This window comes from Erpetoichthys calabaricus, chromosome 9 (genome assembly GCF_900747795.2).
Source record: "Erpetoichthys calabaricus chromosome 9, fErpCal1.3, whole genome shotgun sequence".
Taxonomy (NCBI): domain Eukaryota; kingdom Metazoa; phylum Chordata; class Cladistia; order Polypteriformes; family Polypteridae; genus Erpetoichthys; species Erpetoichthys calabaricus.
Window position 1 is genome coordinate 144,250,524 of NC_041402.2, and position 27,166 is coordinate 144,277,689.

Here is a 27,166-nt window from a genome sequence, read left to right on the forward strand (position 1 = left end):
ACACTAAAAATCTCAATTTGCCTCCTTTGAAAGAACAAGGAGATCAGAATTCACCCTGCTGCTTAGATCTTCCTATATTCAGAATATTCCTAATAAACATAGTCCTTTGGCTTCTCTGCTGTACATTATGAGATGTAGATGATTATTTAGAGTAAAAATAGAACCAGGAGATACTTACATGAAGCAGAAAATCAGTATGCAATAAAGTACTTCCATATACTGTAAATGACACTTTACCTCAAAAAATGCTCGTGCAAAAACTTTGCAAATTGGTAGGCCTGATCCCCTGGCTAAACGGAGCAGGCTGCAAAAACCCTGTTTAAATTAAACAATTTCTGTAGCAGTTATTATTGGCCAATAGATGTTTGAAGGATATGGCGCGTAAGTAGTAAATCAAACTGAACAAAGCACAGTAAGCCTGAAGCCCGTAACAAGGCTACATTTTGCAACTTGTCTGAAGAAGAGTGGTACATTTTTTCAGAAGTTACTATTGTACTTAGGTCTAAGCATTCAGGTGAATATTTCAGTGAAACGCAAATTGTAATTTTTTTTTTTTGGCATCTTTGCTGGGATATACTGTGGTGGGCTGGCACCCTGCCTGGGGTTTGTTTCCTGCCTTGTGCCCTGTGTTGGCTGAGATTGGCTCCAGCAGATCCCCATGATAGAGCGGGTTGGATAATGGATGGATGGGTTGGATAATGGATGGATGGATGGATGCTGTGATATAGTCACCTAGGAGCTCCACGATACATATAATAATCCAACAAAAACTGTAATTTTAAGACGTGAAAATAAATTTTAAATTTTCACAGACACCATGTGGAAATTCATTTTGCTCAACACTTCAGCATCATAGAATCAGAATCTAAACTTAACTTAATAGTGAATTTTCGACTTTATCCCCAAATTTCCATATTCTCTGGAAGTAAATTTTTTTCTTAGATGCAAAGGCAGGTCAGGCAGAAAAAGACAAATGAGAAAGTAACCAAAACACAAGTGCAAAATGAGAATCACAAATTAAAGCCAAAAATAGAGATCAAATAATAAAAAACAAAACCTGATGCTATGGCCTATTTGGAATTGAAGCTAAGCATTTGAGAATTCAAGTTAAAGGAGGATTGTCCTCTGAAGGATAATTTTTTAAGTGACTACCGACATATTTATGATGTCACATACCGTGAAGTAATTTATGCAACAATCGTGATCATGTGATGCATTTAGTTAAGAAACCAAGAAACGAAATGGGAATAAAATAAAATATTTTTCAATTCACTACTTAATGATCAAATGATCTCATAAACAGATTTTATGAAAAAAACATACAACAACTCAAAATATGTATAAAATATGTTACCTTTAAATTGAGGTCCTTCTAAGGTGACATTCAAGAGTTATGAGATGACCCAGTCCAGGGATTATATGTAATAAATAAGAATATATAAGAAGTCAGAATGTTTATCCATCCATCCATTATCCAACCCGCTATATCCTAAATACAGGGTCACGGGAGTCTGCTGGAGCCAATCCCAGCCAACACAGGGTGCAAGGCAGGAAACAAACCCCGGGCAGGGCACCAGCCCACTGCAGTCAGAATGTTTACTTCTGATTAAATTAACATTGAATCGAAAATATACCCTTGTACTTCCAAACCTGTTCTTTTAGTATGACACTTCATAATGTAAAGATCAAGTAAAAGAAATATGAAAAAATGAAATCTAAACTCCTTTATGTTATCTAAAACTCTGACTACACATTCTTCACTGACTAAAACTAGATAATCAATAAGCCTATTCAGTGTATGGGCTATTTTTGTAAAGAAGTCAATTTAACTCAGCACATAATAATAATAATAATAATAATAATAATAATAATAATAATAATGCATTTTATTTATAGGGGCACTTTACATTAGCAGTAAATCTCAACGTGCAACATAAAAAAATTAAACAAAGCAAGGCAAGATAGAAACACAGATAAAAAAACAATAATTATAGCATTCTTGTTAATATGCTTTCCTAAATAGAAAGTCTTTAGCTGTTTTTTAAAACAACCCACAATCTGCTGTGTTCTCAGGCTCTCTGGTAGGGCATTCCAGAGCCGTGGAGCAGTGGCTGCAAAGGCTCGGTCACTTATTGTATGAAGTTTGGTCACAGGGGGGCAAAGGCGATGGGTATTTGTAAAACGGAGGTTTCTTATAGTGGATTGTAATATAAGGAGTTCTTTAAGATATTGTGGAGCATTTCCATGGATACACTTGTGAGTAAACAAACAGAGTTTGTATTCAATACGGAGATGGATAGGGAGCCAATGAAGTGACCAAAGGATTGGTGAGATATGTTCATATTTCCGCACCCTCATCAGGATTCTTGCAGCACTATTTTGAATTTGTTGGAGCTTTTGAAGGCTCTTGTTGGGTATCCCGATGAGGAGTGCATTACAATAGTCCAGTCTGGATGAGACAAAGGCATGAACCAGCTTTTCAGCATCACATAGGGAGAGGTAGGGATGGAGTTTGGCTATGTTTCGGAGATGAAGGAATGCAATTTTACAAAGGTGATGGATATGTATATCAAATGACAGATGGGAGTCTAACGTGACACCCAGATTTGTAACAGAAGGGTAGAGGGTAATGGTACGGTCAGAAAAGGAAATACAATTTACAGAGGAACGAAGTTGAATGGGGGTGCCAATTAAAAGAGCTTCAGTTTTGGTGCTGTTCAGCTTGAGGAAGTTCTTGGACATCCAGGCCTCAATCTCATCCAAGCAAGAGGAAAAAAGTTGATGGAGGTGTAAGAGAAGTCGAATCCAGTCTCACATAGAGCTGGGTATCATCATCATAGCAATGGAATTTAACTCCATGATTGCGGATGATGTGACCCAGGGATAGTATATAGATATTAAAGAGGGTCGGCCCAAGAACTGATCCTTGTGGGACACATAAAGCAGTATGGGATTCTGGGCACACGTTTTAACCAGTAGTTTCCATGATCTCTAAGAAGACTATTATTTAAGATGCTAGGACCATTACAAAAACTGTAATCATAGTAAAAAAATTTACATTGATTACCGTTCAGTAAAGGTTACCACATGAGCTGGGATGACAACCAGCAGGTTCTGCTTTATTCTAGATTTACTGAACTGTGTTGTATAGAATTATGGTACTGGGAGTTATTGGACTTATATTAGATTTAGGACTTTCCTCTCCCCAATTACAATTTTCTATAAGTTATTCTGTAAATATATTGTAACTACGGGTTACTCAATAACATTGATAGATCCATCCATCCATCCATTTTCCAACCCGCTGAATCCGAACACAGGGTCACAGGGGTCAGCTGGAGCCAATCCCAGCCAACACAGGGCACAAGGCAGGAACCAATCCTGGGCAGGGTGCCAACCCACCGCAGGACACACACACAAACACACCCACAGCACACACTAGGGCCAATTTAGAATCGCCAATCCACCTAACTTGCATGTCTTTGGACTGTGGGAGGAAACCGGAGCGCCCGGAGGAAACCCACACAGACACGGGGAGAACATGCAAAATCCACGCAGGGTGGACCCGGGAAGCAAACCCAGGTCCCCCAACTGCGAGGCAGCAGCGCTACCCACTGTGCCACCGTGCCGCCACATTGATAGATGATCTTAGAAAGAGATTATGGTAGTTAAACTAAGCAGGCCAGAATTTCAGGACAGACAGATCAAAGATATTGAATATATTAGACGTTTATTAAGGTAGTCTGGGGTGTCAAATGGGCTAACCATGTATGCGCTTATAAATTGGAGGAATTTTAACTGTTAAAATTAGCCAAATTATCTTTGAAATAAGTCTAATGAAACTGATTAAAATGAAAACTTCTGAAGACTGAAAAAATATGCAACATATCTGAAAAAGCAGAAATGTAGAATCTGTGAACTGACCAAATACACAATGTAGTTTGTGGTGTGCGAAAAAACAGAAAATAGAAAAGCAGGTGTGGATTATTTACTAAGAACAAAAAAGACAGCTGTGCAGAGACATGAATACCAATGAGTTTGTGCAACGCATCATGACCTACTGACCTAGAGCAGCAGGGCATGGTGGAGTGATGGGAAATTAAAAACATTTAAGGACATTTATACGTGCTTATTGATGTTTGCTTCTTAATTGATTAAGCAAAATATCAATGTACGACGTTTCAGACTAAGTTCATGCTAAGTTTAGACATACTACAATACTTGGGGGCTTACTTTAGTATTGGTAAAATGGAACTAAACACTAAAACAGACTTGTTCACAGTCATTTATTCCGAAGAAGAAGAAGATGGGCATGGTGTGAATGCATTATGAGGCTAATCATGAAAACTAGATATTAAAAGGCTCTTTTGTTTTCAAGCATCCTGGTTTCAGTTCCTAAGAAATGGAACCTGAAAGATGCAGGGGGGCAAACCCTTGTCTTCTCTCTAGTCAACTGATAGAAAGGAATAGTTTCTTTTGGCAGAAGCATCCATAAATATTAGCAGTCATTATTAAATATGAAAAATTATATTTATCATAAATCCATTTATTTTAAGACACTTAATAGTGTTTTTTTATGTATAGTAGTAATAATAATAAAAATAATGTGTTTATAGTGTATCTTTCCCAATGCTTAAAAAACTAATTAAAAGGAAATAGGAGGTAAAACAATTCAGAACAGTACAATAAATAACACTAAACAAAGATAATGTCAAAAACATTAAACAGCAAATAAAAGATAGCTTGAACTAAAGCAAAAATTTTAATAGCATAAGTAAACAATAAACAGGGAAAAATACAGTGCTAGTAGACATTTAACATACCCTAATATTTCGGATATATTCAGTTACATTACAAGAGCTACATCATAAATACCCAGACTGAGAAGATCAAAGTTGCATTTTTAAAAAATGTGTGTACTTCTTTGGAATATTGTCATGATTTTGCACATCTAGCTATCCTTAACTTTACAAACAATCCATCTCTCTGTTCATCATTGAACCTGTCTACTTCCAATCTCAATTTAAGTAAAAGTAAGAATATTTCCGTCCAGTGGCACTCACATCTGTCATCATGAAGTGCTTTGAGAAACTGGTGCGGAGTCATATCATCGCCTGCCTGCCAGCAGACCTGGACCCATTTCAATTTGCTTACAAAGCAAAGAGATCCACGGAGGATGCTGTCGCCACAGCCCTTCATGCTGCCCTGACCCACCTGGAGCAGCAGGGGAATTACGCCAGACTGCTCTTTGTAGACTTCAGCTCGGAGTTTAACACCATCCTCCCACAACGACTGGTGTCCAAACTGGCAGATCTGGGACTTCCATCACTCACCTGCACTTGGATACTGGACTTCCTGTGTGGTCGCTCCCAGAGGGTCAGGCTGGGTCTCCACACATCCACTGCTCTCAGCCTCAACACTGGGACGCCGCAGGGTTGTGTGCTCAGCCCGCTCCTCTACACCCTCTACACATATGACTGTGTCCCCACTCACCATAGCAACAAGATTATAAAGTTTGCGGATGACACGACGGTGGTCGGACTCATCTCGGGCAAGGAGGGTGAGCTAGCATACAGGGACGAGGTGGAGCGACTGTCAAAGTGGTGCACAGTCAATAACCTGCTCCTCAACAACAAAAAAACAAAGGAGCTTGTTATTGACTTTAGGAAAAACAAAACTGACGTCCAGCCACTCATCATTGGCGGGGCCTGTGTGGAGAGGGTCCCGGTGTTCAGGTTTCTGGGTATGGAGCTGGAGGATGACCTGACCTGGAGCGCCAACACCAAGGAGCTGCTAAAGAAGGCGCAGCAGAAACTGTATTTTCTGAGAATTCTCAGAAAGAACCACCTCCAAAAAAATCTACTCCTTGCTTTTTATCATTGTTCCATCGAGAGTGTGCTCACGTACGGACTGTGTGTGTGGTATGGCAGCTGCACTTCCTTAGAAAAGAAAGTGCTCCACAGGGTCGTCAGGATAGCGGAGAGAACAATTGGTTGTACCCTCCCCACTCTGGAACAAATCTACACATCCCGAAGCCGCAAAAAAGCAATAGACATTTCACAGGACTCATCACATCCCGGTCATTGCCTCTTCCAGCTTTTGCCATCGGGCAAGAGATACAGAGCTATGAAAACTAGGACAAACCGCCTTAAAAACAGCTTTTATCCGAAAGCAATCATGGCCCTGAACTCAGAATAAAACTGCTCCATATTATTTTTCCAATGTGCAATATAGACCTTAAGTCAACAAGTGCAATTTGTATATTTATTACTATTTGGTTTGTTATTATTTTCTGTCTTCTTGTCTTTTTGTCTTTTTAACTCTTATTCCTCACACTTATTCCGTTGTTCCTTTGTAAAAGTGACAATGACAATAAAGATCTATCTATCTATCTATCTATCTATCTATCTATCTATCTATCTATCTATCTATCTATCTATCTATCTATCTATCTATCTATCTATCTATCTATCTATCTATCTATCTATCTATCTATCTATCTATCTATCTATCTAAATTGTATCTCCAGTTTGTATTTACTACTTACTGAACACTTGTCAGTGTGGGCAATGCTGTGTAGTAGTTAAGGCATTGGACTTAAAACCATGAGACCACTGATTCAATTCCAGTCCATGAGCAAGACACATAACATTTCTTTGATTCAATTGTTGAAGATGTGTGAATGATTTTACTTTATGGTGATCTTGTAAATCACCTTGTATAAAGGTATCAGTCAAATTTACAATAACAATATTTTAGTGTGCATAGGATGCTTTCTGATTTTGCTCACATTGTATAGTGCTCTGTGAAGTGTGCAATACAAAAATAAACTGAATTAAACTTAAAATTTTGAAAACTATATCTACATGTGAACAGAACTTTGTAGAAATCAATTAAATTTAACAGAGATCTCAGGATAATGTATTTTTTATTAATTACATTAATTAAGGAAAACGTCAAACAAACAAATGACAATAAGGAAGTAAAGGAAAGATCCTGTCCCACTGGCAAATAACCCAGCCTAGAACTCAACTCCCCTTCATTCAGTGATGGTTGAAAATGGAAGCAGAGAAAATAAAGAGGCACTGTGCTAATGGCACTCTGCCATACACACCAAACTAAAGCAAAGCAAATGGTTCTTAATAAATGCAACACCTTTTTCAAGATAATAGTTTGTAATAGATTAATACAAGCAGCTGAATTTTCTAACAGGATTGACTATATAATAAAACACTTAGGTCTGTGTGACCAGTCCCTTAGAGCAATCTGATTGGTCAGTTTAGCTTTGGTGACGTGAAGAAAGAGGAAGTGTGAGTGTGAGATGTATGAGGAGGAGTAAAGGCAAATGCTTAGAGAGTCGGCTTTCAAAGATGGAAAGTGTAAAGCTTTACAGAAAAGACACCTCAAAAATAATGATGGAGTCTAGGAAGAAATGTTTACAGTAATGTGCACATGAGAGGGCACCCTGGTGAAGAAACATTCAGACACACACAAATACAGAGGAAAGGTGCTGAACATATGCATAGGACAAAGAAAGCAAATATTTTTAAATGATTCAGTTTCCTGTCTTGGACAGGTACTGTGGCGAGTTATTTATAAAATAAATTATTCCAGGTATCCATTGAACATTGAGTTTGTTTTTTCTAGTACGATTCCAGGAGGAATTAGCAGCTGCAGAGCTTATTATTATCAACTTCTTATTTAGGATATTTAATACTGTACACTGCAAGAATAAGATAATATACAGTATATACGATGGCTATACAGTAAATCTCATATAAGAATTTATTATGGTGCCTAGTCAGTACTGAAGCATACTGTTTATTTTTTATGCAATGTCCTTTGAACACTACAGGGTATCTGAGAGTTGAAATAACGTAAATGCATCAGAAACATACCATGTATATGAACAACATACTGTATATTGAAAGTCTTTTTGGTTGGCACTTGCATAAATGTGTATGTCATTTTTTAGATATACAAAGGACTCTTAGTGATCAACAAGCTGCTTTTTTATTAAAAATTAAAGTATGGTGTAGCACTGCATTCATAACAGATCTCTCCACATTTTATATATTTCAACTGTTTAGTCTACTGCGGTGGGCTGGCGCCCTGCCCGGGGTTTGTTTCCTGCCTTGCACCCTGTGTTGGCTTGGATTGGCTCCAGCAGACCCCCGTGACCCTGTAGTTAGGATATAGCAGGTTGGATAATGGATGGATGGATGGATGTTTAGTCTAGTTCAAAATAAAAAAAAAATCACCTGGGTAAAGTAAGCAAAAGCAGTGATTAGCACAGATTAAAAGCAAACTCTTCTGTATATAAATAAACACTGATATATTATTTCCCTGTTGTAATAATCAGTAAACATTTACACACTCTATATGCTGTATAAATATTGCATTTCAATAAAAATTGTATTTTTAGAAAGTGCTATAACAGTATTCATTATGTGAACCTGCTAAAATGCAGTGTGTTTAATTCTTCTCATTTTATCACATACAGTAGTTTCATCTCAAGAATAGGGCCATGAGCACAATGGCTGAAGTATAAGGATAAAAGAGAACTGAAATCTGGTTGACGCTAGTTTGTTTCTCAGACTTACTCCATTGAATTTCAAAACTAATTTTAAACAATGCTCAGTAATTCAACTTGCAGAAAGACTTTTCACGATCAGTAACAAGTAGTACTATATTGTCCGTTTTAATATTATAGTGTACATAAAAAAATTTATATTTTTTAACAATGCTACAAGACTTCCCAAAACCTTCCAGGGTTCTGCTGCAGATTACCATCCCTACAGCATGATCTTGCCACCAGGGTGCAGATGGTGTGTATTTGAAAATATGCATGTGTTTTACTTAAGCCAAACATTTAGTCAGATGTCCAAAAAGTCTAAGTTGTGTCTGATCAGACATCACTGCTTTCTGGCAAGCTCTAGACAAGATGTGTGTTTTTTTAACATTGGCTTTATCTTTGCCACTCTCTCACAAAACTGTGACTGATGAACAACCTGGGTTGCCTGCCTAGTCTTTCCAGTTTCAGCCACTGAAGATTGTAAATCCTTCAGAATTCACATAGGTCTCTTATTGGCCTATCTCACTAGTCTTCTTCTTGCACAATCATTCAGTTTTTGTGGACAATCTGCTTTAGGCAGTTTTACCTTTGAACCATGCTCTTTCCATTTCTTAATGTACCCCAGGGGATATCTAGTGACTTGGTTATTTTATTGTATCCATTTCTTGACTTGCTTTTCAATCATCTCTTCACAGAGCTGCTTAAAATGTTCTTTCTCTTCATTGTGTAGGTCAGGTCATGCTACTGATTCAATATAAGTTGGCCCTTCTGGATAAGGTACATTTATACTACAGTTAATTGAAACCCCTGACAGGGGAATCTGCACTGAACTTAATCATGGCTGCACCAGTGGTGATTTGGGTGTGTCACATTAAAGGGCGCAAATACCTATGCAATCAGATATTTTACATTCTATATTTTTATTTGAATTAGATCACTTTGCAGATATTTTTTTGCACTTTGCCATCCGTGTCAAGCCAAATAAAATCACTTGTGCCTCAGTGTTGTATAGCAATAAAATGTGAAATTTTCCAAGGCAGTAAATATTTTTAATTGCCACTGTAAACACAGGATCATCCAAAAACTTATCTGGGGTTAAAAAATGTTTTCTTTAAATACATATTAACATTAAAACATCTTTTAAAGAAAATATGTTGAAAAATCTCAATTTTATTATTCTTTATTTAGCAGATATGTTTATCCAAAGCAACTTAAAAGATAAGGTTACATTACAATTTTTTATATCTATTTGTATTATTTAACTGTAGCCATCCATCCATCCATTTTCCAACCCGCTGAATCCGAACACAGGGTCACGGGGGTCTGCTGGAGCCAATCCCAGCCAACACTGGGCACAAGGCAGGAACCAATCCTGGGCAGGGTGCCAACCCACCGCAGGACACACACACACCAGGGCCAATGTAGAATCGCCAATCCACCTAACCTGCATGTCTTTGGAAGGAAACCGGAGTGCCCGGAGGAAACCCACGCAGACACGGGGAGAACATGCAATCTCCACGCAGGGCGAACCCGGGAAGCGAACCCAGGTCCCCAGATCTCCCAACTGCGAGGCAGCAGCGCTACCCACTACGCCACCGTGCCACCCTAACTGTAGCCTAAGCAGTCAAATCTCTTAACTCAGGATAACTCACTGAGTCAGTGATAAGGAGTTCGTTGGCAGCCATACAATTTAGTATTGCATACTGTCGTGTGTATCTTTCGATGAAGGTAGAGTCGATTCTGTCTCTATTCAATTTTTTCAAATGGAAATTGCACAATATTTTTTTCAGGATATTTTTGGTGCAGCTTTACATTGTTTGTACTTGTATTCATACTGGTTTATAGGCACATTATGAAAACCACTGCTCACTAGGATTCTCTCTTGATAGTACAATTTCTTTTTAAAGGTAAGATGGAAAACTTTCCAAATATTCTAATAGAAATATCAGTATTACACTTCTTAAATTAAAAATTCCCTGATTTTAATGGTTTTGCACATTAAAGTATATCAGTACATTATTGTTCGGAGAGGTTAGGAGCACCCCCGTGACCCTGTGTTGGGATTCAGCGGGTTGGAAAATGGATGGATGGATGGATGGTTAGGAGCACGTGGTGATACAGCGCATTGCCGCACCCTCCACATGACAAACTAATTTAGGATCCCAGATTAGGACCGGAGTGAGCCATGCAACGGGTGACACCTCAGCACCACAGTAGTTCAGATGGAATGTTCAGAAATCTAAAAAATATTGTGTGGTTAAAGAATATTCTTTAAAATTTTTTAGCATTAATATGAGTGACAGATGTGCTTAACTGCTGTCTTTCATACACGCCTTCCAAACATTTATTAATTATCTTACATAGACTTCCTATTGACTCCACCAATCACCTAAACAGGAATATTCTTTAGAAAAGCACTTCCTGCATAATTTAGTAGTTTTATTTCACTAAGTGTAGAGCAATGGTTTTAGGACATGCATTCAAAATTGTAATTAACACAACCATGGCACAGTGAACATTTTCTTTGCTTGTAATTTTATGCCAAATTAAAGGTATATTTGCACAGCAGCTAGATGTGCCTCCTGTCCCATTTCTAGAGATATACAGTTAATGTAGCCATTTATTCTTTGTATAATACAGACAATCATTATTTTATATATTTGTCAGTAGCAATGGCTTCGGGAAATAAGTGTTAAATGCTCTACATGATATATCCGTTTTCTGCAGAAATTCAATTTGAACACAATTTACTTCTCACTAACATAAAATGTATGAAGCCATGGTTGTACATGTATACACACATTATGGTCTGAACTCATACCAGTATGACTAAAGAGGGAAAAAATGTAAAAAGAAAGAAAAAAAAAGAACTACTGACTTGGCAGTCACAGTCAAAATGAGACATTATGCTGACATATTGCTGTTGGTATAAAGGAGCCCCAGTAATGTTTCTTAACACTTTTGCTGATTACTTCATTGACTGAAAGTACTCAGTGTGTCAGGGAGAGGATGTGAAGCATTGTTTAAAATGGCACTCAGTGTTGCTTTCATTTTCCAGAGTGTACCCCATAAACTAAGCTTGACCTTTTAATTGGTCTGTTGATTTGGTGGGCTTCTCTTGAAGTAATGTTACCAGCCCAGCACACCACAGTGTAGAAAACTACACTGGCCATCACAGAGTTGTAGAAGATGTGAAGGATGACACTTCTCATTTTAAAGGAATGCAGTCTCCTAAGGAAGGACAGTCTGCTCTGCCCTTTCTGTTATAGTTAATAATGTTATAGTGAATTTCCCATTGGGATTAATAAAGTATCTATCTATCTATCTATCTATCTATCTATCTATCTATCTATCTATCTATCTATCTATCTATCTATCTATCTATCTATCTATCTATCTATCTATCTATCTATCTATCTATCTATCTATCTATCTATCTATCTATCTATCTATCTATCTATCTATAGTTACTCTGTGTTCCAAGACTAGTCCTACATGTCATTTATGTGGACACCCAAGTACTTGTAGGAGTGCACCACGTCTACATTCATTCAGTCCATTCAATGCATATGAGAGGACTGAAAAGTCAGTCTAATCGCATTTGACCTTGTATTATATTAGATATCAGGACATATCAGACATTCTCAAAAAGGCAACAATCTGTTTCTGCCAGCTATCCAACCATTTTTTTGAAAAAAGAAAAACTGTGAATGTTGTTAGAATAGCCTATCATGTTTTGGTGGTAGCTCTGGCACAGCTTATTGTATTAACTCCCTGAATGTCATTCACAAACTATAAATCATTTTAGTAACTGTTTATTCGATTCCCAACTTGAGCTGATTTATGATTTTGAAATTTTACAATGTGATGTGTTTTGCCCTTTTTTTTTAATAAAACTTAGAAAATTCAGATTAGAGTCAAATCGAAACGTTTAACTTAAGCTTTGCTCCAACATCATGCTGTTTAATCATAAAAGATAGTCCCAGAAACTGGCTTGAAACAGGAAAAGTCCACAAAATAAATTAAACTGTAAAAAATTGAGACAGACTTTGGACAGATCTCAGTCTGATAAGCTTCACCCAGTTATTGTTTTGAGTTGTATGATTTTAAATGTTGGATTTGCTTGTTTATTTTACTGTATATCTGCAATGTGTCTATGAAGATAAATGATTAGGATAAGAAAAATAAAATGAGTTGATGCATAAAACTAGTCTAAGTGCTACAATTAATGTATGGAATATTGTATATGATCATAAAGTGCTGTACTTAAGAAAAACAATACATTCTCTTCTTCAGCTAACCATGGACATGGTTAGCCAAGCATGAGGTTAAACACTAGAGTATGCCAACCAGTAAAACTTACTATAATGTAAAAGATTTCTACTATTGTATGAAGTGGTTCAAGTAAATGGCTCAAACCTAGGATATACAGTATCTATCTATCTATCTATCTATCTATCTATCTATCTATCTATCTATCTATCTATCTATCTATCTATCTATCTATCTATCTATCTATCTATCTATCTATCTATCTATCTGAACATTTAATTATAGTGCTGCTGTTTCCAGGAATCTGCATTTCACATGAAAGAAAATAGGGTAATATTTTCAGAACACTGTGTTTTTCTTTCTTTTTGTTTTGTAACAACACTAAAGAGGACAAAGTATATAGGACAGGAGAAATAAATCAAGGTGAATCATTTTAATTCAAATTCCCCTAAAGCAAAATACCAATGACTTATAATATGCTACAGCTGTGGTAATAAATGTACTGTCATTGCAAACATGTATCATAGCAGAGATAATGTCAAAACAATAATGTAAAGAAAAGTGTCTTTAATTACATATCTATTGTAAAATTATTCCTAATATTTAAATATACAGTTATTTTAGATGCATGGCTCTCATTGTGGGGCATTTTTGGTCAATAAATAATGCCATGAAAAACAACATTCTCAAACCTGCATAAACCCATCAGGGTCATGGATGAAAGCCATGCAAGTAGCATTGGGCGTCAGTTAGAAATCAGCCTTAAAGAGAATATTAGTCTATCTAGAGCTATGGGGCAGTGGTAAAAACAACTTAATTCCCCTAAAAATAATGTATCTTGGGAAAGTGAATATTTTGAAAAGTATATATTTTAAGAAATAATTGAAAACATTTTTTGCTATGGTGTCTATAAAAGTGTGTATCCGGAACACCAAACACGGGGGTTGGAGAGTGAGGCGAGCAGGGGCCAAAGCCCCCTACTTAATATTAATAAACAGTGGCAAGCTATTATTTCAGACAGTGTTGTCAATGTTTGGTAACTTTCATTCTTCCTTAGATAGATAGATAGATAGATAGATAGATAGATAGATAGATAGATAGATAGATAGATAGATAGATAGATAGATAGATAGATAGATAGATAGATAGATAGATAGATAGATAGATAGATAGATAGATAGATAGATAGAGAAGGAAAATGTAAAATTACCAGCAAGATTTACACAATATAGAATATTAAGACAAAAAGTGCAGATTAAGATAAAATGCAAACAACAACTGGCAGAAATGAGACTCTATAAAGTGTGATGGCTGCAGTGCTCATGAATCAGTCTATCACTAAATTTTCTTTTCTTTTTAACCAGAACAGTATGTAGAGAGTAAGCATCATTTTCCTTGATTTTCAATAATTTGGTACATGTCCTTCTCTTGTATACTGCTTCCAGAGAGTCCAAATTGACTCTCAGGAGAGAGTAAGCCTTACCTATTACTTTGACTTAGCAGACCTTAAATACAGTAATGCTGTCACCCCATCATATTGGTACATTATTGATTGCACCTATACAATACAATAAAGGACCACAACAGATGCCTTCATACTCCAAAGAAACCGAGCCTTCTACAGAAAGAAGCACCTCTGCCCGTACTTCTACAAAACATTAGTGTTGGTAGTACATCTACTTGTAGGTTACCACCTGTATAGCCTTTACATAAATTGTGACAGAAGATGGAAGAGCCTACCTCCATCAAAGGCCTGTATTTATGATTCTACCCTCCCCTAATATACCCATTTGGTTCTGTATCATCAGGGAATTTATGCAGATGACAGTGTTGTACCTAAAGTCTGAAGCCCTGCAACTTTACAAACTTTAGATAGGCTGTGTTGAACATGTCTTAAAAAAAAACAAAAAAAAAAAAACAAGATCCTCATAGTGCTTCCTGCTTTGCTTTCTCTAAGATTAGGCTCTGTTCAGCAGTCAGATAACAGTGTCTTGAACTCTAATTAGATCCTGGTAATAATACTGAGTCGACAAGATGTCTGAATTGAGCCAAGACTACATCATTTAATAGCAACTGTGCCAAGTTAATGAAAAAATCAAGAAAAAACAATGACAGTGCCCCTTGTGCTATCTGGTCAGCAACTGACATCCTTCTATGAAACCATAAGATGTTTAAGTCTAGGCACTTGAAGGGGCAAAGACAGAACTGGAGTCAGGGATTCCACTTCCACTTCTTGTTCTTCCAAGTTGAGAGCGGAAAAGCTAGAATGTGTAACCACAAAATCCTTCCCTGGTTCACCCTTAAAACCTTTTTGTGAAAGAGACACATATGAATCAAATTTCTCACACAAATGTTGATTCCTGCTTTGCACCCAGTGTTATTGGGCATTACCATTTTGCATTCATGGACCTTCTGATTAAAAGAAGCAGTTCAGAAAATTGATGTAGCTATCTTAATAATAAAAACCAGGTGTGACCAGTTGTAAGGAACGAGTTTGGAGCAGGGAGAAATGCTGGGGTACCACTCTGGTAAACCAAGAAACAAAAAAGAAAAAACAAAATGGGTCCACGAGGAACAATAAAAATGGTGCTGATCCAAAATCATCCAACATCACTTTTGGCATTTTTGTTGTTCTTTGCTTTGCAGACTCTTGTGAAACTCAGGTCCTAGTTGGCAATACATCACCTTCCTGTTTTTCACTTTTTATGGTGAAGTGGCCAGACGGGACTGGGCTTGCTCGAGATGTCAAGAGTGCTCTCATTGGGTGTCTTCTCTGGGCTGTGAAAAAAGGAGAGAATACTCTTAGCGACAGTGCCCCCTCTCGTCCTGGAATAGTAGTGCTTACCTCAGTCGAGCTTGACCAGGGACCCCTGGATGCACATGCATAACACAGGATATTGGCTTTTCTGTTGCTGCATTTCCCCCTTATTACAATCTGAAATTTCTATTGTGTGCTGTGTCTAAGAGAAGTGAAAAAAGACAAAATGATTATAGAGTGAACATCACTGTCCGTCTATAAGTAAAAATAACTCAGTACAAATTCAATGTTTCAGTGACTTTTGTCAAAATGTGAGCCATGCTTTTTCTTACACAGATCCACACACACAACTAAGAGCAATTTATCCACATTAATAAATTTGTAGTACCAGCTTTAATTTGCATACCATATTCATGTTTATTTAAAACTGTTTGATGTTTGTCAGAAATGTTTGTTTTCCATGTTGAACTCAAAGCAACTGTACGGTTTGTTTTTGGAAGCAAAGAACAAGCTCTTGCAACAAAGTCACAACTTCATATATTCAAGACAAAAGCAATCAGGTGTCCCTACATGTGTTTTTTTAACCTGTTTTTGGTTGGTTTGAAAAAGAGATTTATTTTTCTTATGTTGTTTTGAAATGTCCACTAGCTGTTATTCGGAATGACAAATGACATGTGAAACATGATTTTGTGTCAAGAAGAAGTCCATTTAACAGCTTGAAGCATTGCAAGAACAGACATGTGCATTAAACTTTAAAATAAAATGGAGCAACTTTTAGTGTTTCTGGAATTAAGTAACATTTTAAACTTTACTACTCCATGAACACATTTCTCAAAATGAATGTATATTTTATACCAGAATCTTATCGGAGCCAAAGATAAGAATGATTTCGTTGGTAGGATTAGACATATACTTAAGTTTGCACTGTAAGATAGTTTCAGACTCTTTGATAGGATACTGTATGTTGGCTTTTAAGACTGAGATTATGTCTCTGAAGCCATTTCTTCATAGGAACTGAAGGAATGTCAAAGAGGCAGTACAAGGAATCAGATGATGGGAAATACCAATGTATCACCAGCATCCTGGGCTGCTGTCTTAAGGGTTTTGGATTAATTATTGCCTCTGGTGCTATAAATGTCTATCAATGGCAAAAACTTGCTGATCTGACAGGTAGATAAAGGAGACAAACAAATAAAGGCTGGTAGAACAAGTGTTTAGAGAAACAGAAGAATAGTTAAAGCTTGCTTGATGAATCATTGTGGTTTAAAAATTTAAATCTAGTTGGTAATCACTTGTGAATGCTGCTGAAGGTTTTTATTTAATTGTCATGTGGTTTTCTTTTTGTGCTGGAATTTAGTAACAGAAGTGAATCAAATCATATTTGAGTGCAGAAACTTTTCTTTTGTGGACCTGTCTGAAAATAATATTTGGGGTAAGCTGTTGAGAAATGATATAGATCTTGTGTTATACATTAATAATATCATATAACAATTAAGGAAGACCCTTATGATGGTATACTCATTTATATAATTCTTTTGTCCTTTGACTAAACAGCTAATTACTCATTGTTAAGTGTCTTATAACATTGTTGAGTACAAAGACATTTCCTCCATTAACTCCACTATACTTCCCCTTACATTCACTGACTTGTCTGAAAACCACTGATACATCTTTTATAGGGCACCTTGCATATTCATATTCTTCTTCTTCTTTTTCTTCCTCTTCACCTTTTCCCACTTTTATGTGGTGTGGTCAATGTGCTTGATCAACCTTCTCCATGGAGGTCAGTCCTGCATTTCCTCACCAGTCAAGCCCTTTTCCTGCCAATCTTCTTTAACTCTATTCATCCACCTCTGCTTTGGCCTTCCTTACTTTCTCTTTCTTGTACTTCCATTCCCATCACTCTTTTACCCATGTATCCATCTTCCCTCCACACCATATGCCCATACCACTTCAGCCTACTTTCTTAGATATCTCCCCCCTTTTGTTGTATACCTGATTATCTCATTTGATATTCTGTCCTTTTTAGTAACTCCACACATCCATCTCAACATTCTCATTTCTGCCACATCTAAAACCATGCATATTCAAATTGTTATTCCCTAATTAACCCTGTACCTAGTGTAGCAGTAGAGCATATCAGTGCTACCTTGAATCCTCAGGTACCACTCCCAACACCAGGTAAAAGTACAATTATTATTTATTATGTAATAATAATGTGCACTAAGCACCCTCCACTCCACACTACTCATATAATCAATACACACTTTTCTCTACAATCACAATACCAATCCTCCTCTCCCTGACACTTCGCCACCCTACCTCCCAGCTCAGCTCAGTGTCTGGGCTTTCCCAGAGTCCTTTTATACCCCCTGACTGGGAGGTGTTCCTGCCCAACAGTCCACAAGTCCTTATTACTTCCGGGTCAGGGTAACAGTCCTTTTCTTCAACCTGGAAGTACGTCATTTCTCCTGTTCACGTGACCAGGACGTACTTAGAGGTTATAGGGCACATAAGAGTCCTTGAGCCTCCCTGCAGCGTCCTCTGGTGGGCCCCACGGTGTCCAGCAGGGTTGGGAATAAAAACTCCACTGTCCATAATTCCCTGCTGGTCTTTGGGGCACTCCCATGCTACAGGGAGGGCTCCATCTAGCGGCCTGGGGGTGCTGGTCGGGATAAACAGCCGGCCATCTCCCACACTAGATTTAATGGAAGTTGATGTGGTACAATTGAGCTTGAATAAAATGTGATTTTAAATGAGTATTTTACATACTCGTGTTCCTGTTTATTTACATTTTACATTTTGTCACATTTTGTGACATCATCTAAGACTAGGACCTGATATCACATCAGCACTGTGAGCATATCAGTTTGTAAATAAACATGCCTGGACATAGCCGAAACTCTATAATGTATAGGAAAACTTCAGATGCTGATCTTAAGTTTGCATTTTTGGCTTCAGTTAAAGGAAGGTAGTAACTTAGATGAGTCTACAAAACCAATTTGGTTTAAACAATTTTTGTGTCACTTGAAAAAATCAGAAAGCTGAACTATCTCTAGAATATGCCAATAAAACTCATGCCTTGCAACCTTTGCGGAGCTCTAATCTTACTTTTACTTTTATGAAGGCAGAGAGGTCAGGAGGAGGGCAATGAAAATGAATGGTCTAGTGTGTATGTAGGTGTGAAATGTCAAAAGCTGTACGCTTGCAAAAGTAATTTATAACTGCATGGTAAACTTATTGCAGATTGATTTTCTCTGGGGTGTCTTCCACACTAGAGCCCTTGTAAATTTTTGAAGAGAACTGGAAAGCAAATTATTACAAAAAGTAAAAGATTAAATTTAAACAGTAAAAATCAGTAATATTGGCGATAATATAATAAATGCAGTGGAAATCTCCTGCTAAAGCATTATTGTTAAAAGTGTCAATTGACTATATCTTTAGAGCTCCTAAACTGTTACATTTCTTTTTAATTTCTAGCCTCAGAACAGCCAAATTCTCGACCATACCAAGGAGTTCGTGTGAAGGAGCCAGTCAAAGAATTACTGAAAAGGAAAAGAGGAAATGTAAACACTAATTTAACAACTACAAAAGTAAGGAAGGGTTATGTTCTTATATATTTCAGGCTTATTTTAAGAGTAACATAAAAGGTGGAATAACACATGATATAAATCCTGGAAGTCTTTTTCTTTGCAGATTCTGTAGTTCACTAGAGTGCCTTTGTTTCACAGTCTTACAATTTTATTGTGTCCTTCATTTATTGGGAAAAAAAAGCAAACATTTTACTCAATTATTAAATGTGCATCTTACCACTGTATATGGGCTGGCTAACATGAGTCCCTAGAGTTTAGCTGAATGTTCTGATTATTTTCTTTACCAAAAAAGAGTACAGTATATAAGAAGTACACCGTATAACCAAACGTTTGTGGATGCCTGACCATCACATCTATATAAGTTTGATGGACATCCCATCCCAAAGCTATGGGTATTAATATGGAGTTATCTACCTCTTTGGAGCTATAATAGCCTTAAACTTTTCTGTGAAGACTTTCTACAAGATTTTGGAATGTCTCTGCTGGAAGTTGTGCCTATTCAGCCAAAAAAGCAATTGTGAGATCAAGTAAAGATGTAGGATGAGAACATCTGGCTCACAATCACCATTTTAGGTCATCCCAAAGGTTTTCAATAGGGTTGAGGTCAGAGCTGTGTGCAGTACACTCATGTTCCTACACATGAGATTTTTCAAACCATAAATTTATGGGCCTGGCTTAGTGAACAGTGGCAAGGTCATGCTAGAACAGAAAAGGAACTTCTCCAAACTGTTGCCACAAAGATAGAATAACAAAATTGTCTAAAATCTTATTGTATGCTATAGTATTAACAGTACCCTTTACTTGAACCACGGAACCTATTCCAAACTCTTAAAGATAGCCCCAGACAATTATTTCTCCTATGCCAAATTTTGAACTAGGTACTACGCACTCTGGAAGATAGCATTCTCCTGGCGTGCAGAAAACCCAGAATACATCTATAGTGATTGAAAATAAAGCCTGATTCATCATTCCAGATGACAAATTTCCACTGCTTTACAGTCCAATAGTGCCATGCTTTACACCACTCCAGCTGATGTCTGGCGTTGCACATATTGATCTTAGGTTTGCGTGAAGCGGCTTGACTATGGAAAATCATTTCATGTAGCTCTCGGTACACAGTTCGTGTGGCAGTTTTGCTTATAGAGGCAATCTGGAACTCTGTAGTGAGTGATGCAACAGAGAATGGGTGATTTCTATGTGCTATGTGCCTCTGCCATTGATGGCCCACCTCGGTTTGTGTCGTCTTCTCCTTTGTGACTAATCTGTTGTTGTTTCTAGATACTTTTACTTCACAATAATAGCACCTACAGTTGACCTAAGCAGATATAGTAGAAAAGAAATTTCTTATACTGATTTCTAACAAACGTGGCACCCTATGACAGTGCCATATTTAAAATCACTAAGCTTTCAGTACGACTGAGTCTACTGTCAATGTTTGTCAATGGAGATTGTTTGAAGTAAATATGTGGCAGGGTGTGCCATGGGATCAGCAATATGACATGTGTTTTTTTAACTTTGCTTTTAGTTGATTTAAAAAGATTGTATTGGGCTGGAGGCAGGATGCTCCTAACAGTCCTGTTTTTAATTAAATAATCACAGTGGGACAGAAGTGGGTGGGCAGCTATTATCATCCTGGTATTATGTGTAATGGCAGGGGCAGGCAGGCAAGATGTGTGAAATTGAACTGTAAAAAAGAGTCAGTTTTTGGGAGAATAAGGGAAAAACAAGAGATGGGTATGACTATGGTGAGGAAGTGCTGTAATTGGAAGAGAAAGAAAGAGGGAATTTCTTGTTATGGACTTTAAAATAATAAGAGAAGAGGAAAGGAGAATGAGTGGAAGTAAAAAGCATGAACCCATTGGAAATATGTCTAGGAAGTTGTGAGGTGGGATGTGCTGAACCCCATTCAGAATATAACAAGGCTCAGCGGGTGGGGGGATTGGTCATCGAGAGATGGTAAACAGTGGTGGATGGCTGTTGAAAATACCTATTGGCAGTACATTGTGGTGGGTGAGGTGGCAAGGAACTCTGTTGCCGCAGAGCAGAGGTGAATAGGCCACTGGGAATACCTCAGGAGCTGTATACCAGAGTTGGGAGCAGATGCAGAGCCAACAAGAGCACCGAAAGGAGCTCACTTTTGATAATGCCTGGTGGACTGGGTCTTAGAATTGTGCATTATGGGTCACCTTTTCAGGTGTCAGCTTATCTGCAGTATGTTAATGGAAGTGAATCTCCCGGAGTGTGTTTGTTTAGTTAATTTTAAAGATTATTTTTAAAGGATTAAAGACATGCTTAATGATCTGTGTTTTTACTGCTTTCCTGTATTTTACCAATTTTATTCTCTGATTTGAACATTTTAATTATTTATGAACCTGTTTAATTTATTCCTTTGCCAATTTGCACAACAAAAAAAAACAAAACTGAGCACTGGGGGAGCAAGTGTGGCCAGAACATGTTAGATGGCAGCCCGACTCCTGCAGGACTTCATGGGAGCTGGAGTTTGGTACAGCCCTGTTGGGATCTGCGGGCGCCACTAGGGCATGCTACAATTACTGCTGAGGCCTGGAGAACAGCTCTTCCGTCACACCCAGAAGTGCTGCCGGAAACACATCATCAGACACCTGGAGCACTTCCGTGTGCCCTATATAAGGGGCCAGCAGATACTACTCCGAGAGCCTAAGTCGGGAGGAGAAGGACGAAGCTTGCTGAAGAGTAGTGGAGGAGAAAGAGAGAAAAGGACTGAGAGATAAATGAAAAAAGAGAGAAAAGAAACAGAAAGTAAAGAAAGTGTGTTTGTGCTTGGTGGGACACCGTAGATTTGTAAATAAATTATGCGTGCTTTGGGACTTCTGTATGTCCTTGTGTCTGTCTTTGTGTCTGTCTGTAATCCGGGCTGGAATCTTCACGCCATCCTTTATTTACACCAGTTGAAACAGCCTTTGTTTAATGCAACTTGGCAGACTGAAGAAATCTAACAGCTTCTTTTAATCAGCTAGGCTCATTTACATATAATGACTTCAAACCATATCAATTTCACCAATTAGCAAATAAACAAATGGTATAGTCCAAAAACTCCCTTCTTTCATTAGGTATAATGTAAAGTCCATCCATCCATTTTCCAACCCGCTGAATCCGAACAGAGGGTCACGGGGGTCTGCTGGAGCCAATCCCAGCCAACACAGGGCACAAGGCAGGAACCAATCCCGGGCAGGGTGCCAACCCACCGCAGATAATGTAAAGTCGCAAAACATTAAATTTTGAAGAGTTTTGGGTAAATATGTAGTTAAAAGAAATAAGACTTCTTATATGATATCAGACACTGAAATATAAAGTTAAATGTTATATATGATCTATTATTCTAATTTAAATGTGCCGGTACAAATGAAGTTCGGATTTTCTAGTTTAACAGGCAGGCAGTTTCAAGCACTTTTTTGTCTTTCTTACTGTTTCCTCATACTTTTAGCCATATAGTGTATATAAAAAATTCTTCAGACCAAAAGTCATACTGCTGAGATTTGAACCACTATATTTGAAACCATTATAGGTACTAAGTGGAGGATGATAGTTAATGCTGTATATTTTATTAAATTAAGAGATCAGTAAGAATAAGAAAATAAAATCAAAAGTGAAACGCATGCAAATGTAGTGAACTAGTAAGTCAAAGAACCATCTTTTTAAAGTGTTTTGTTATAGTTTACGCTCCAGAAGTAAATGTATGTGGAACAGAGTTGTACTATTAGAACAGTATTTATAGGGATCAGAAACTGAGCTCTGTCAAGTCAATGACAGAGTTGGTATTGAGATATAACAAGCACAAAAAGGGGTATCTACCCTTTTAAAAGAAGAACTGCACACCGAATGTTCATTGTGCCCAGGGATGATCAGGAAAAAGCATTGATAAATGGAGCTGAGTTATTTAATTTTATATTTGATACCAAAATTACTCTTATTTCAGGATTAACAGTAAATGGTGGCCTCCTGCCAGGAAGATAGCAAGTTTATTCTGGAGGCATACTGTAGTAGGAAAGTAGATAACAACTTAATCCTATATTCCTTCGATTGTGTTATGTAGTGATGCATAGATGAACATGAGCTGTTTGAACCTGAGTCATTTTAAACCTGCAACTGTGAGACAGCAGCACTAAGAACAGTGGCACCATGCTGTCTGCTTTCATATAATGTTTTTTTCATTTTGGACTTGTAATGAACTGATGCTTTTTATACATGTAATGTATTTTCAAAATAATAAGTATAAAATTACTTGACTCTGCATATAAAATGTAATTGCACTTCATGTCAAAAATCATGGTACTATAATAGTACTTTAATTTTATGTAATGTATGTTTTTTTTTCAGTACTGAATGGATCATGCCTGTCATAATTAATGCCATCTCCGGACTAGGAAATGTAAATATTTACTTAATTCTTTACTGAGTGTTTCATGTACAGAAATATTCTCCTTTTCTGTGCAGCAAACACTTAATATAAAGAAACAAGCTGTACCATTTATGTATTTGTAAACACAACAATGAAAGGTGGCAGTTAGTCCCCCTTCCATCTCATAGCTGCTGGGGGACATATGATAAGCAAATTTCTGTCTGTTGAAGGCATTTTGGGGTGAATATTTATATCTGTCACTTCGTGTTTCAGGGAGGACTTGGACCACTGCAATATGGACTGAGAATTAAGTAAGATTTCTTAAGCAACAAATGAAAACTAATACTAACATCAAGGTGTCCCTGAAAGTAACATAGGTGAACTAAGCAGCAGTGTCTTAATTATATTTTGATCTTTTGTCTTAACACAAAGATTGCTTTTAACATGTCTTCCAGTAATCCAACCGTATCTGATTGGAATTTCTAATGTGACTGAATGATGTGATACTCACTACTTTTATGGTGTTTATGAGATATGTAACTTAAAATCCTTTATAAACAAGGGGTATGAGGAATGTGCTTTCCTGGCTTTTTTTTTTGTCGTTCTGTATACAATCCAGGTGTTGAAACTGACAGTTTGAAATTTTCAAGCATAGCCTTAAGGAACTGGAACATATCCAATGCAAATTGAAATCTAACCTTGCTTCTGCGTCTCTTGCCAACAGGATACCTAGTAGCTTTTCTCTGTTGACAGTTCTAGAAAATAAAATAAATAAGGAGAAAATAAAAATATAATCTAAATGTAATAGCTTTCCTGCACATACATTTTCTAGAATACTATATATTACATGAAAATGTATATATTAATAATGGGAGATGCAGATTTAAAATAAGTTTGTTTTGTTTATTAATAGGTGGGCGTCAGGGCAGTATGGTCATGCAGAGACTAGCATTGAGGCCCCAAAAGTTTTTGAGTCTTTTTTTGATTCCAAACTGGTTAATTTAGCCTGAATTTTGTCTTTTTGGTTTTATTTTAGGCTTTTGAAATAGCACTGCTGCATCACACTCTTTCAGCATATATAGGTAGCATAGAGTTTATTGACAATATTAAATTGAGAAAGTGTGATTGAATGTGTTTTCCAAGTGTAGTTCTTACCTTTCGTCCATTGCTACCCGAATAGAACCTATACAAGATGAAGCAGATTCAGAAAAATGAAATTATGGATGATTGAAAATGTGTAATGTGAATGTGTGGGTAGCACATTGTTTCCTAACAGATCTTTAAATCTGCTTCATCTCCAAAGTGGTATCAAATTCTACATTAAATGTACCGGTTCTGTTTGTATTAAGGTATTTTCACATAGTGTTTATTTCCACTATTCAAAGATATGTAATAGGTTGATTTGACAACACTAAAATTGTCCCATAGAAGGAGGACTATACAATAAACTGTCAACTCTTCCAATGATGGCTTCTATCTTGTGCCCACTATTGTCAGAATAGGACCCAAGACTTAAAAGACTTCACTAAATGGAAAGGATTCAGAGATGTGTTTGTGTGTGAACAAAGATCTCTATGAGCTGCACAGGCAATGCCCACCTTATACTACCAAAGTGTCTTTTAAGGTCTAGCATATTTTAGGGGTGTATTTGCACAGAAGACATATAGTAGTAGTAGTAGTACAGTGGGGTTCAGGTCTGACATTTGACTATTTCAAAATTAAACCAAATCTTTTCTGTTTTAGCAAGTTCAGTTGTAGATTTTCTAGTGAGATTAAGATCAGTATGATTTCCAAAGCTTTAACTTAAATTTTCCTGTGGAACAAGAGTAGGCAAACTATGGCCGCCAGGCCATGGCCCACGATGTTAATTTGTGCAGCCTACACGCAAATTTAAAATCTTTGTGATTTTGTTAACAAAAATGACAACAACGTCAATTTCAGCGGCCCATGAACAAGTATAAAACATTCGTGATTTTATTAACAAAAATCACAAATGCATAAAGAGTGCGTGTTTTGGAACATGTGAACAAATGAGAACGCTCATTTATAATGTTACATGTGTACAAGTATAAGCTTGTGTTTACGGAAGTGGACTTTGTACTGCATGTAACTGTGCGCGTACACTGATGTTTCGATCATACGTATTCAGAAGAACGGTTACTATGTAAACACACACATTCTCGTGTGTATGAATCACTAATTCAGCCATAGCTGTCGTCTGAGTGCTGTATTATATTTTAAAATCTGTTTTCCATAATAATGAGTGCTACTGTGAAAAAAACATAAAACTGAAGATGAATACCGTGATTTTAACAAGGAATAGACATACAAGTATATATATTTTTTTACAAATGTTGAAAGTAAAGCAGTGTGCCTAATATGCCATAACAGTCTTGCTGTTTTTAAGGCATTCAATTTGAAGAGACATTTTCAAACTAAGCACAGAAAATTTGGAAGTAATTTATCAGAAAGTGAATACAGCAAAAAGCTCATTTTATTTGCTGCTTTCTTTGTGTAGCAAAGTTTTGTAGTTATATGACTAACAATGTATTTTTGTGTGAAAATAACATTCATTATTTAGTAAATGTATATTTTTGTCGCATGCTGCCTGCTAGAGACCTTATAGATGTCCATGTGGCTCTCAGGGAGAAAAAGTTTGCCCACCTCTGATCTAGAATATATGGGTACAAAGAGCAGTTAATTTTGGACTGCAGTACATCCCGGTCCTGCAAGAACTCCAAATTATCATCCATTGACCATCTGCCTTGATGGTTGCTTTATTTAGTCAAACACCACATTTTGTATAATCCCCAGAGAACTCCACTTTAGTTTTGACTGGCTAGAGGACTTTATTCCAGGCATATTGTATTTTGCTCAAAATAATTTTGCAAATCTATACCATGCCGCCATGTTCCATAAAACCCACATATCTTCAGTCTTTTCTTGATAGTAGAATTGTGAAATATGACATTTACTATGAACCACACGCCGTAGCGCAACGTTAGGGGCTTCGCCTCTGGCGCTGACGTTCGAGGTTCGATTCCGGAGAGGGGATGCAGTGAGTGTGTACGCCTGATGAGCCCAGAATTAGGGCAGCACGGTGGCGCAGTGGGTAGCGCTGCTGCCTCGCAGTTGGGAGACCTGGGGACCTGGGTTCGCTTCCTGGGTCCGCCCTGCGTGGAGTTTGCATGTTCTCCCCGTGTCTGCGTGGGTTTCCTCCAGGTGCTCCGGTTTCCTCCCACAGTCCAAAGACATGTAGGTTAGGTGGATTGGCGATTCTAAATTGGCCCTAGTGTGTGCATGGTGTGTTTGTGTGTGTCCTGCGGTGGGTTGGCACCCTGCCCAGTATAGGTTCCTTCCTTGTGCCCTGTGTTGGCTGGGATTGGCTCCAGGAGACCCCTGTGACCCTGTGTTCGGATTCAGCGGGTTGGAAAATAGATGGATGGATGGACATTTACTATGTCAATGGATGCCTGTAGTTCCATGAATTCAGCTTTTTTTTTCTTTCTTTGAAATTTCTCTGAGGACTGTCCATCCTACTGTTTGATGAATTTTCTGAGACACTCACTCCTTTGTAGATTAGCAATTCT

General features: G+C 37.4%; 1 protein-coding gene across 1 annotated transcript in view; it reads left to right on the top strand.

Annotated features, from left to right (window-relative positions):
* LOC114657656 (POU domain class 2-associating factor 1) overlaps positions 1-27,166 on the top strand; it is a 185,043-nt gene that overhangs the window by 20,486 nt on the left and 137,391 nt on the right. Inside the window, exon 2 of the mRNA XM_028809528.2 lies at positions 19,086-19,198. Coding sequence (XP_028665361.2) covers positions 19,086-19,198 — 113 coding nt within the window. The remainder of the gene's footprint in view (positions 1-19,085; positions 19,199-27,166) is intronic.